This window comes from Limanda limanda, chromosome 1, assembly GCF_963576545.1.
Source record: "Limanda limanda chromosome 1, fLimLim1.1, whole genome shotgun sequence".
NCBI lineage: Eukaryota > Metazoa > Chordata > Actinopteri > Pleuronectiformes > Pleuronectidae > Limanda > Limanda limanda.
The window spans coordinates 24,221,096-24,233,045 of record NC_083636.1 but is presented as its reverse complement, the minus strand read 5'-3'; the positions used below and the strand labels follow the sequence as shown (position 1 = coordinate 24,233,045).

Below are 11,950 nucleotides of genomic sequence, written 5' to 3'. Positions count from 1 at the left end.
TTTTTGAGGGGTTTTATTAGGTGACTTTACATGATTTTTTGAAGGTATTCCTTTTTCGATTCACATTCGTTTTCCCTTTCCTGCTTCGTGTCAACATCTGCACATAAATACATAGCTCGAAGCAGCAAGTGGTTAACTTTTCTTAAAGAAAATATTGGAAGTGGTGAACTGTTGGCAAATAGACTATCATTGGTTGGCCGTGTCTACTTAGTCTTACACATCCACGTAAACAAAACAAACAGATTTTAAACAAGTCGAGATGGAAAAACAAACAACACAACCAATTATATAAGCCAACGCAAAAACAACTTTCAGCCAACACAACCAAAAACAAAAACTGTGTCATCGACTACTGCATATTCACGCACACAATTCAGGTTTTTTAATGGACCTCGCCAAATGGAACCCTGGGTAATCAGGCCCAGTTTTCCACTCACTATAATGCCAATATAATTTTTGCAAAGATATGATATATCTATATATTGCCAATTCCAATCCTTAGTCGCCCTTTGTGCTGACTCAACACAACTTAGAAGCTGTTGAGTCTTTATATATGTATTGTACAAACTGGCTAATGTGTACAACTTCAAGCAGGGTTGTGTCTTCACTTTGCCGTCCCTACAGGCAAGATACCCTACAGGTGTAGTGTCACCCTGCTGGAAACAAATGCAAACACAAACGCAGACCCATTCAGTGAAGAGAGTGTAATGATAAATAAACAGGCTTACATGTAGATGCGTGGAAAAGCTGGCGGCAGGTATACAGGCAGGTAAACATCCAGGCAGCTACAAAATACAGCTAATAGACACAAAAGCTTAATTTGGTCTATTAGTGTTCTTAGGAAGAATCAAGAGGCACTTGTTGTGTTGATTCTTTGTTGTCTCTAGAAGTTCATATGCACTTGTCCAATACTATTTTAACCTCAGCATCTCAGGTTCAAAATTTGTAAAATTATACATTATATATATATAGTGTTTTTATAATTTTTCAGTCAGTTGAAATAAATCCTGAACTGAACAATTTTGGGTTGTTTTGTGTCTGTATAGGCCTACTATAAAAATCACTTAGCATTTTTAATTTTGGTACTTGTACTTTTACTTTTGATACTTAAGTACATTTCAAAACCAGATACTTTTGATACTTAAGTTCATTTAATATGAGCAACCCTAAGACTTTTACTCAAGTCATTTTCAGACGGGTGACTTTTACTTTTACCCGAGTCACTTTCAAGTAAGATATCTGTACTTTTACTCAAGTATGGCTTTCAAGTACTTTATACACCACTGATGCTGTGTCTAGGTGCATTAACAGCGACAAGAAATTGTACTCAAATTCCTTGTATGCACACTTTTTATATACATATCTATCTACGATTAAGTGCAGAATAATTGCAGTTCACCTTTGAACCTGTAGTGTCGCTGTTACGTTGTGCCACGACCGGAAGTGCTTGTCTCAATCCTCTCTCGAGATGTTTTTTTGTTTTCATTTATTTGAAACATGGCGTCTGAGGTTGAGGCGGGTAACTCTGCTACAATCGAGCCGGAGAGTGGAGAAGGGTAAGTCTGATTCCTGCACAAGTGTTTTACCGGCAATGATGAGTAGGACTTGACATCGACTATTTGTGAGACGTCAAACCGCAGAAAGGCTTTTGCGTTTTTAGCCATACAAGCTGCTAGTAGCAGACAGGCTAGCTAGCTAACGTTAGCGAAGCACAGACTCAACGGCGGAACCATTCAATGTTACAGATGATCTCTTAGTTCTTAATGGAGATAAAACACCTATCTTAAAATATTACATTTCAATGTTACATAGTCTGTCGGTTGTCTTCGGATGTGAGGATAGCGGGTCTCCGATAATAAGATAAAACCCCTCAGGACAGATTCCCTTTGAATAATGTCAGTTTTAATCAACAAGGGAAGACAAGTTGACATTAGACATGTGCCGAAATAATGTTTGAACTTCCACGTTATTAAAAGGGGGAAATAAAAAAAGCAACTTGGAATCCTGTTGATATTAATGTAGTTTGATATTGTACGTCCATTGTCCTTTCTGGCTGGAAGCCTGATGCCTCGGGATGTATTGCACTTTATTCTTTAAGACTAGAAAAAACCTTCGAGGACTTATTTAACTAGTTGAAACGAATTTAGCTTTTGTAGGTATTTTGATAAATGTCTAGTTATGTGATGAATCTTTCTGCTGACTTCCAGGGATGCTGCTTTTGGGGAACTACCCATCAGCATGGATACTGAATCTTCAAACGGCAAAGAGGGACTGGTAACATCCCAAGATATTATTATTTTATGACTCTTTTTGAGATTTTGTGTCGTGTGTGTTGTGTATTGGTTTTCTGACTGTTCAAATGTGACGTATACTTCATGTCTTTAATACAAATACTCTGTTGTTGTGTTCTACACAGGAGGCGGCCGGGGAAGGCTCTGAGGCAGCTGATGCTCTGACTGGATCAGGAGATGAGGAGAGTGGGAGGCAGCTGGGGGAGGTGGAGCTGCAGTGTGCCTTGTGTATGAAGTGGTTCACTGCAGACACATTTGCCATCGACACCGCGTATGTATAGTAAATCTGTTATTCAGTTAATGCTCAATGAAACATCTGCTGTTGTGCTTTCACCCTGACAGTTTTAATAATTCGCTCATTCCCTCCTCTACAGGACCTGTCTTCCCTTTATGACTAATTATGTGTTTCACTGCAACGTGTGCCATCACAGTGGTAACACATACTTCCTGAGGAAACAAGCAAGTAGGTGTTTTGTGTGTTAGGACCTACAATTACTGTTACCATCCATAGTGTTTTCAATCACTTATAAGCTGATGTTGCTTTTTGTGTTCAGACCTGAAAGAGATGTGTCTCACAGCCCTGGCAAACCTCACATGGAGATCCAGATCACAAGACGAGCATCCAAAGACCATGTTCCCCAAAGACAAGGTGAGAGTAATACATTTTCAGCGAATGTGCAGTTGCAGATGTGATGCCCAAGTTGGACAAGATGTAATAAACAGCTTTTTAGATAAACTTGGCTTTAAAGCACACTTAATAAGGATATCAACATGAAGTTGAACTGATAGTAAATGAACTGGCAACCTTGCTAACCACCGGCAAATTCAGGTAGTTCTGTTTCTATACAATGATATTATTGATTTATATCCTTGTAATAACTTAAGTTCATTAATTATTTATGTATGTATACACACACACAAACACCATACACAATATATGGTGCCGTTTCATGAAATACAAAGATCTGCACAGATACTGAGGTTGAACTCACCCTCTCATCGCTGCTCTTCACTTTATGTTCATCCAGAGAAAGAGCAAGAAAGTAGAATTGTGTCGAACACTTGTTGTCGTTTACACCGTGACTACTTTTCATTCATGGAAATATTTGTCTGTGTTTCTTGTAATTCTTTGTTGCAGGATATCATACCATTCATTGACAAGTACTGGGAGTGCATGACAACCCGTCAGAGACCAGGGAAGCTCACCTGGCCCAACAACATAGTGAAAACAATGGTAATGTTGTGGTGTATAGTCTGGGAAACACAATCCAGCACACAGATAATTTAGAGATGCTGCTTCTAAACCTTCATGTAAAAATCAGATTATGGCAGAGGAGCCAGTTAGGAGAACTGTTGTGGTCTCACACTTTCTTGCATGTGGCCTTGCTTTAGTGGTTTAGCAGTTTCCAACCTTTGAGTCATTTATGTTATGTCCTTTAAGTGTTAGAGGACATTCCCAAAAGGACTAAAAACAACATGGCATGAATACTGTTATAGTTCAGTATTGATACTTTTGTTTATTTTCTAGAGCAAAGAGCGAGATGTCTTTCTAGTGAAGGAGCACCCTGACCCCGGCAGTAAAGACCCAGAGGAGGAGTACCCAAAATTCGGCTTGTTGGACCAGGTATTTACCACTCAGCTGCGATATACTGTATAAAGCACTATGTTGGGAAGTGGGCTGTAGAAACCAAAGGATTTTGTATCCAGATCTAATGTATAACACTAGCTTCTGTTAATATTCTATAGGACCTGGGAACCATTGGACCCTCATATGACACACAGAAACAGGCCACTGCTGCTCCTACGGCTGGTGGACTCAATGGTAAGAATGTGACACAATAACATCTAATCTCGGAAAAGAGGGTAATTTCTACTTGTAGCCCTGTTTCCCATTCTGTTTCAAAAAAGGCCAAATGGAAGAACAGTTAAAGGCGCTTCCACACCTGTTCTTCCATTATGTGGACCAAAGGGTTATTCTGTGTTGCTTTTGCGTCAGGTCGAGATAACACAGGCTAAGACTATAAGCGGACATTATCATATATCATGACAAACAGAACCAAAAAGAGGTGTTTTTTTCCCTGTAATATGACTCCTTTTCATTTTTTGAGGGACCTGAACAAAGCACCTGCTCTCTGTTGAGGTCGACTTGGAAGCTGACCAAAATCTGTCTTTTCAGGACATCTCATGTCTGGTTTTGTCTTTTAGCTGCCCTAAATATACACAGACTGCAAACCTTGTTAGAACTAAACCAAACAAGTTAGGTGTGGAAGCACCCTCACAATATAATACAATAGCCAGTATAAATCCCCCAAATTGAGAGTAAGTCTGCATCCACACTACTATGTTTCAGACTTAGAATGCATCACTGTTGCTATTCTTACGCCTGACATCCACACTACTCCGGAAGGTTCAAGCACCTAAAAGGGAGAACTTCAGAAATACTGTTGGCTCTGTTTTAGAGTGAAAACTCAAGGTCTGCATTTTACTCTGAACGGGCAGAAATTAAGATGTTTGGAAGTACCACACTTCCTATCACTTACATATCTACCTCGTTTTTGGTTCAATAAACAAAAAACCTGCTCTTACTTTTCACCATTGTTTTTTCATAGTATTTTCTGTAAGTAAGCAACCAACTTCAGATTACACTCTCTGCTTCCTTTTCACACCAGCACGCACTTGACCAGTGTTTGTGAATGGACATATCTTTTCACACGTTATCATTTGGATGGAGTGGGGGTTTTAAAATGCAGTTTTAAAGCTGAAAAGGTTTCAGGGTGGATGTAGCCCAAGAGAGTGTTACATGTGATGACCATGGTGACTCTGTGTGTTGTGTTCCAGGTGGATCTGCTTTCTCAGGTGACTATGTGGTACTTTGGCATCTGGAGCTGCTCAGTGTGTTTTTTGTCTTGTAACCCTCCGGATAGAAGTTGGCCCTGAGGTTTCAATCAGACTTGAGTTTGCTCTTTCCCCGTCAATTCAACCAAACTCGACCTAAACTGATCCTCAACAAGCATCTTGTGGGCAACTTCATCCATGTTCAGTTGTAACCTCCCTGTCTGCTCTCTGCGTCTGTTCGGTGCCTCCCTCCCAAAAGCTTTGCCGCCCCCCACCCCCCTCTTTTGATCGGTGAACATACCTTTCTCGTCTCTTCCGGGTTGCTGTTAATGAGCCCTGAAATCCCTAAAAGACAACTCCTCACTGAAATGGCACTCTGCCTTCCACACCACGACACACGTGAGAGCAGAGTGCCATTTTTTATTTGTGCTGTTGGCTTTCATCCAATGCTGATTAGCCTCATCCTCTTATTTCTCCTGTTGGTTTTTCAAATGTTTCAAATGTACATAATTTTACTAAAAGGTCATTGGACTTCATTACATGTAAGATCCAAAATTAGGTTTTAGACCCTAAATACATGTTTTAAAAGAAAAATTATTCCTGACACTTCAATGTTAAGATGTTTGTTGGTGGTAAGAATGATACAATGACTTCATGTGACGTTAATGCACTGACTCAAATGAGGACAAATGGACTTGTAATTACCAAAGACATTTCTTGTAAAAAAGTGGAGTGTCTGAACTAGCTTGTGCTTTGTTTTGAGGTCTTTGTTACTGGGTAGATGATCATTTGTAAGAGGGAACACACAGTTTTAGACTCTTCTTCTACACTATATTTACTTTTCCATATAACAAGTGTAATTCTTGGAAGGATGTGGCTGTGGTTTTACTCACTGACATAACAGTCTAGCAGGTTTGAATTGAAGAGGGATCCTAAGAGGCTGATAGTGTTTGGAAGACGCCATGCAAACTAATTCCTGCCTTTCGTGCCTGCTATTTCCCTGTGTATACCAAACGCCTAATAATCTGCTTTCACTGTGTAAGTTGGTGTATTTGTGTTGGTCCAGCTCTTTCTGTTCAGCAGTGTAATCTGTGGTTTGTTTTTGAAGGTGCTTTGGCCCCTGGTCCAGGAAAAGGAAGAGGAGCTAAACGTAAACAGCAGCAGCAACAGGAGGGCACAGCTGCCGGGGCAACCAAGAGAACCCGCAGGTAATGAGATCTGTCCGTCAACACTGACACGAACACACACATGCACGTTGGGGATATCCACAAATGATCTGTTGTACTTGTCCAGGATCTTTGAATGCATAAATTCCTTTTGTTTGTGAAGCAAACCTCTTCTTTGGCTAACTACCAAAGGCTCTTTAATCTTGTTGTCTTTACAAGTTGACAACTCCTTCATGTGTGGCTTCTCTTTTTAAGCCTGAGACATTTGAATTTTTTCAGTTTTGCATCCATCACATGTTGTAAATGTGATCAACACGCCCACATGTTCACTATGAAAAGCAGCTTAAGATTTGCAAGCCTTCACAGAGGAATGAGATATATAAGAACAAAAACAGTACATAATAAAACAGAAAATAAATAAATAAAAGTACTCAGTATTTCCAGTGATCCTGTAACCTGATACCACAAACCCTCATATTTTTTCACAAGCCTGTTACAATATTTTAAACTGGAATCTTGTGCTGAAAGTTTGTTTTTGTGTGCTGACCTGCTACACAATGAAAAATATCTGTTGCAATGATATGAGGGTCCTAAGATACTGTGTGTTCAGATCAAGTCAGGAGACTTTCAAACAATGTAGTTTTAGTCCAGCACAAAAAAAAAGACAAAAAACAAGACTGTTCCACAAGGGAAACAATGTTTTCCAAATGAATGAAGAGTTTAAATAAACTTGTAATTCTCTTTTTCTCTCATCACAGTGATCCTCTGTTCTCGGCCCAGCGCCTGCCGCCTCATGGTTACCCACTGGAACACCCCTTCAATAAAGACGGATACCGTTACATCCTGGCAGAACCCGACCCTCATGCTCCCGACCCAGAGAAGCTTGAGCTGGACTGCTGGGCTGGCAAACCCATACCTGGTGATCTGTACAGGGCCTGTCTCTATGAAAGGGTGCTGCTGGCCTTACATGACAGAGGTACTTCGAAGTCTCATTTATAGCAAAGCGGCGCAACTAAATTTTTAGATGATATCTTATCCATAAGTTGTTTAGGCCCATTGCTTTATCATGTTACACATTTCATTAAAAAAACGTCATTAAAAGCCAGCAAAATGATTTATGTAAAGCCAAGTTCACATTACACGACTTCCAAAGTCATTGTATTGCTGTGCAGTTCCCACTAAACAACAGAAATTGGAGAATTGTGCTATTTGTAAAATATCAGAAAGCATACAGATGCCCTGTTTCAGAGCAGATTTAGATTTTATTTCAGTGAATCAAAAGGCTAACTATTTTGTAACTAAGCTGTGCTGCAGAATCCATTTTATCTGATGTGTACGAAACTCCTCATGTTCATGTTGCAGCGCCTCAGTTGAAGATCTCTGATGACCGTCTGACAGTGACTGGGGAGAAGGGCTACTCCATGGTGCGAGCATCGCACGGCGTACGGAAAGGCTCCTGGTTCTTTGAGGTTTCTGTTGATGACATGCCCACAGAGACCGCGGCTAGGCTTGGCTGGTCTCAACCGCTCGGTCAGTATTTGCTCTATCCTCACACGTACCTCTTTAACCTCTTTGTCTTTTGCGCTCTGGTTGAGACAGACAGAGTGGAAGTCCCAACATTTAAGGTCCAATTTCTAACAAGTCGTTTAAAGTCTTAATTTCTCAACTGATTATACCACAGTGAAGCAAACCCTCAAAGAGTAAGTTTCTGTTTCTTTACATTCTTCCTAAAATAATAGTCAGGGGACCTGACCAAAGGAAAACTTAAACAGAATATACCAGATGTAATAATTCATGTTCTTACTGTTTATTAGAAGATCTGATGAACCTTCAGTGTAAATGATGGGAAACAAAATCCTCAGTCCTCGTTTACTCTAGAATGACCTCTTGCTTTTTTCTGTGAGCTGCAGTGGAATCACATTAACCAAAAGACTGTTTTAGTGTTGCTATGGACCCATATTTTAAATTTAAATAGACGGACTAGAAATATTGTGGACCCAAAGTTATATATGAGGCATTGCTGCCTAATATATAACAATAGTCATGTGATATAATGTGCCTTCATTAGAGGGAGTCACATTTTTCAGAAATCTGTTTTCACTCCAAACATTGTTTTACATGGTGCTTGGTGTAAATGCCTTCTAGCAAATGGTACCTGACTTTGAAACGTATTTTATTTATTCTAAATGATACAAATGGCTGAAGTCAACGTAGGCTTGTTCTGATGTTATTTGAAATAGTATAGTGAATTATTTTCTTGTATTTTACAGGTAACCTGCAGGCACCTCTGGGTTATGACAAGTTCAGCTACTCGTGGCGCAGTAAGAAGGGCACGCGGTTTCATCAGTCCATTGGGAAGCATTATTCCTCAGGATACGGTCAAGGAGACACACTGGGCTTCTTCATAGAACTGCCCGATGGCACAGAGACAGCCAAGGCTCTGCCAGATACATACAAGGACAAGGTAACAACTGAGAAATAATGAGAGCTAATAACTGTTTACAGGCTGTCAGTCTGACACCTTTTCTTACTCCGTTCTGATTACAGGCGCTAATCAAGTTCAAGAGCTACCTGTACTTTGAGGAGAAGGACTACGTGGACAAAGCAGAGAAAAGTCTCAAGTCAACGATTCCTAGCAGGGTCAGAAAACTCCTCCAAAATAAAATGAGGTAAAAAAAGCTGGCAGTATTGGCTGCTTTGAACTTGTGGATCCTGTTTTTCAGATGGTGTTCTTTAAAAATGGAGTGAGTCAAGGTGTTGCCTTTGAAAACCTGTTTGAAGGCATCTACTTCCCCGCCATCTCGCTCTACAAAAGCTGCACGGTCGGTACACGAGACGCGCTCATGAAATCTGTGCCCTCTTCATTTTCTAGCCAGTTAAAGTTCACCTCTGTCTCTTTTCAGGTTTCAGTAAATTTTGGGCCACATTTCAAATATCCGCCAAAGGACATCAAGTATCAACCGGTGAGACCATCACTTCCTCTGTGTAGATGACTATACAAACCTCGGGCTATGTCCAATCTAATATCTTTTAATTTTAATATGTTGAGTGTTCATGTAAACAAGAATAGCCTCTTTAGTTGTCCGCGTAGTTGCAGAAAATACTACAAACAAGTAAGCAATGCTGAAAAGTAATAGCAGCAGGGATTTATATGTTTGGATCACTGTTGGTGGAAGGTGGACGTCTTACTAAAACTGTTTTTAGACATAACCTGCCGGGAAAGTCTGGGGAATTTGGTCTGGACTTTACCTGGACTTCGCTTTTCACACACGCACAACACGTTCTCTGCAAAGTTTATAATAATAATAATACATTTTATTTATAGTCACCTTTCAGAGCACTCGAGGTGAATCCAGCAATGTATACCCCACTGTGTTCTCATATCGGATTCTCCTGACTTTCGACACACTTTATATTAGGGGGCTAGGCGGAGATAGTCTGCAGAGTTCAGTGCATGTCTGAAAGCAGCTTGATGGTGTTAGCATCACTTTACATTCAAAGTTACCTTACTGACCTATTGCACGATCAATCATAATCAGAAGTTGTTGTCTTTCTCTCAGATGAGTGACATGGGCTGGGGAGCTGTGATCGAGCACACACTGTCTGACATGCTGTACCACGTGGAGACCGATGTGGACGGCCGACGCAGTCCTCCGTGGGAAGGATGAATCCGGCTTGAATTCAGTACACCCCCTCCTCATGAAACAAAACATTGCTCCTCCTTCAGGCCGTAGAAATAAAAGCGCCACACAATGTTGTGAGCTGTTGGTCCATAGAGTAAAAAATTAATGAATTTGTCTTAAAGTGATTCCTCGCAGCTTTTGATGGACTTCTATATGTCATCGAGCGTGCCATCAGCCAACAACAACAACAAAATGGGATTATCTTTGAGGCTCTGCTTAGAAATATATGTACATTTTGAAATCCTTGTTAGAGACCGAACTGGGGGCCAGTTACAACACACATGTTGAGTATCATGTTCCACCTCTAATGTTCTGCGTATAGCTGCGGCTGAATAGAACCACTTCAACATTTCCCACAGTCATTCACTAGACAAGAGTTGATTCTGCAGTCTTAAGTATGATCTGTCTTTTTGCAAATTTTATTTGTATTGCAATGTATGTCAGTTACTTACTGTTTTATACTCTGAGTTAAATAAAAAAAAATATTACAAGGACACAGTTGAACTCATGAGATCTGAAATTTCAAAGAAAGATGCATTTGACATTAAAGCAGTGCTTCCTGACATTTACATCGAAAGCCACAAGAATTCATGTGTACTATATAAAAGTTATAGAATTTAATGTAAAAAAAGACATTTGAGTGCATCAATGAATGTACAGTACTTAACAGTTTCTATGAAGACAATAATTCATACAATTATATTTTTCTATTTCATCATCTCTTATCTGTTCATATACTAGCATCTGATGACAGGTGCGTGTATTGGGAGTTTAAGTTATTTACAAATAAGTAAATAAACACTTATATCTGCTTACAGCAAAAGATGTGTGGGAACTATCAGCAACATGATTTTAGAACATTTCTCCCCCAACCAGTTGATAAAGGAAATACTATGTGATTCTTCTACATTGCTGGTTAACTGTTAAATATAAGATGTTACACAACTGCCTGTCACTAGGTGGGGCTGCAGCTCCGATGGGCATCAGCCCAACTAATGCACCATTGTAAACCGCCAATGTGGAAAGTGGGACAGATGACTTGTGATGAAACCAGTATGGGTTATCAGTGTTTTGATATAGAAACGGAAAGTAATTTTGACTTAAGACGATTAAAAGGATAAATGGGAAATAACCGTCGAATACAAAATAATTTTTAGTTTCTATATCAAAACAGGATAAACTGGCATATAACTGCTCGACTAGAGTTATGTGTTATCCCATTAAGCTCAGGTATGTGGACGTTAACCTACAAGGAAAGAAAGCTGTTGGAGCTAGCCAGCCAATGTTATTTAACCACACTCGACAAACCAGTATCACAGTGTAGACGCTTGGATCCTCCCTCAAATCTTAATTTCAATTTGTCGTTAAACCCATCGCTACTCAACTACATTCGTCTTGTTGGTACTCACGTATTAAGAGTTATTGTGCTGCTTATAAATGCTAAATATGGGATATGTAAAATGTCTTGTGCACCTTTCAAATGAACAAGTATTTTAGAAATTTCTCGATTAATTGTTTTATAAAATATCACACATTTTTAAAATGCCCATCACAAGTCCAAGATAGCCTCTCTGAATGTCAAATGTCAAATGTGAATTGAGTTGTCCTTCCAACAAATCAAAACTAAAAGATTTTAAGTTTACTATCCTACAAGACAAAGAACATTTGTAAATATTTACATGTGGAACCAGAAGGGAATATGGAACCAGTATATTTGTCACACTTGTTTTAAAAATCTCTTTACTTTTGACCCAGAGAAAAAATCTCTTGTTGGTTGAATATGTTTTTCTTGTTTATCCATTCTACTTGGATGAAACCCTGGCAGGGAAGTGACCGCAACAAAGATCTTTTATGGCTCATATTGCTGGGAAAAAACTGGATACAATGTTAAGACATTGCTTTATATTCCATTTGTGTCAAAATTCAAGTACTCAACAAAAAGGAATTGATGTACGATGTTTTTCCAAATGGATGG

The 11,950-nt window shown here is 39.5% G+C and overlaps 1 protein-coding gene across 2 annotated transcripts; it reads left to right on the top strand.

Annotated features, from left to right (window-relative positions):
• Window positions 1-1,497: 1,497 nt before the first annotated feature.
• On the top strand, window positions 1,498-10,469 carry ash2l (ash2 like, histone lysine methyltransferase complex subunit). Of its 2 annotated transcripts, XM_061070302.1 has the most exons (17): window positions 1,498-1,556; window positions 2,208-2,274; window positions 2,417-2,562; window positions 2,666-2,754; window positions 2,846-2,940; window positions 3,430-3,525; window positions 3,820-3,915; window positions 4,038-4,113; window positions 5,130-5,147; window positions 6,235-6,334; window positions 7,051-7,268; window positions 7,655-7,822; window positions 8,563-8,756; window positions 8,840-8,932; window positions 9,016-9,114; window positions 9,196-9,255; window positions 9,853-10,469. In XM_061070302.1, exons 1-17 carry the CDS (start codon window positions 1,498-1,500, stop codon window positions 9,958-9,960), a joined length of 1,782 nt encoding a protein of 593 aa, XP_060926285.1. In that variant the 3' UTR covers window positions 9,961-10,469. The 2 variants fall into 2 exon arrangements, with proteins under 2 accessions (XP_060926285.1, XP_060926294.1); XM_061070311.1 differs by lacking the exon at window positions 5,130-5,147 and having other exon boundaries at window positions 1,506-1,556.
• Window positions 10,470-11,950: the final 1,481 nt, after the last annotated feature.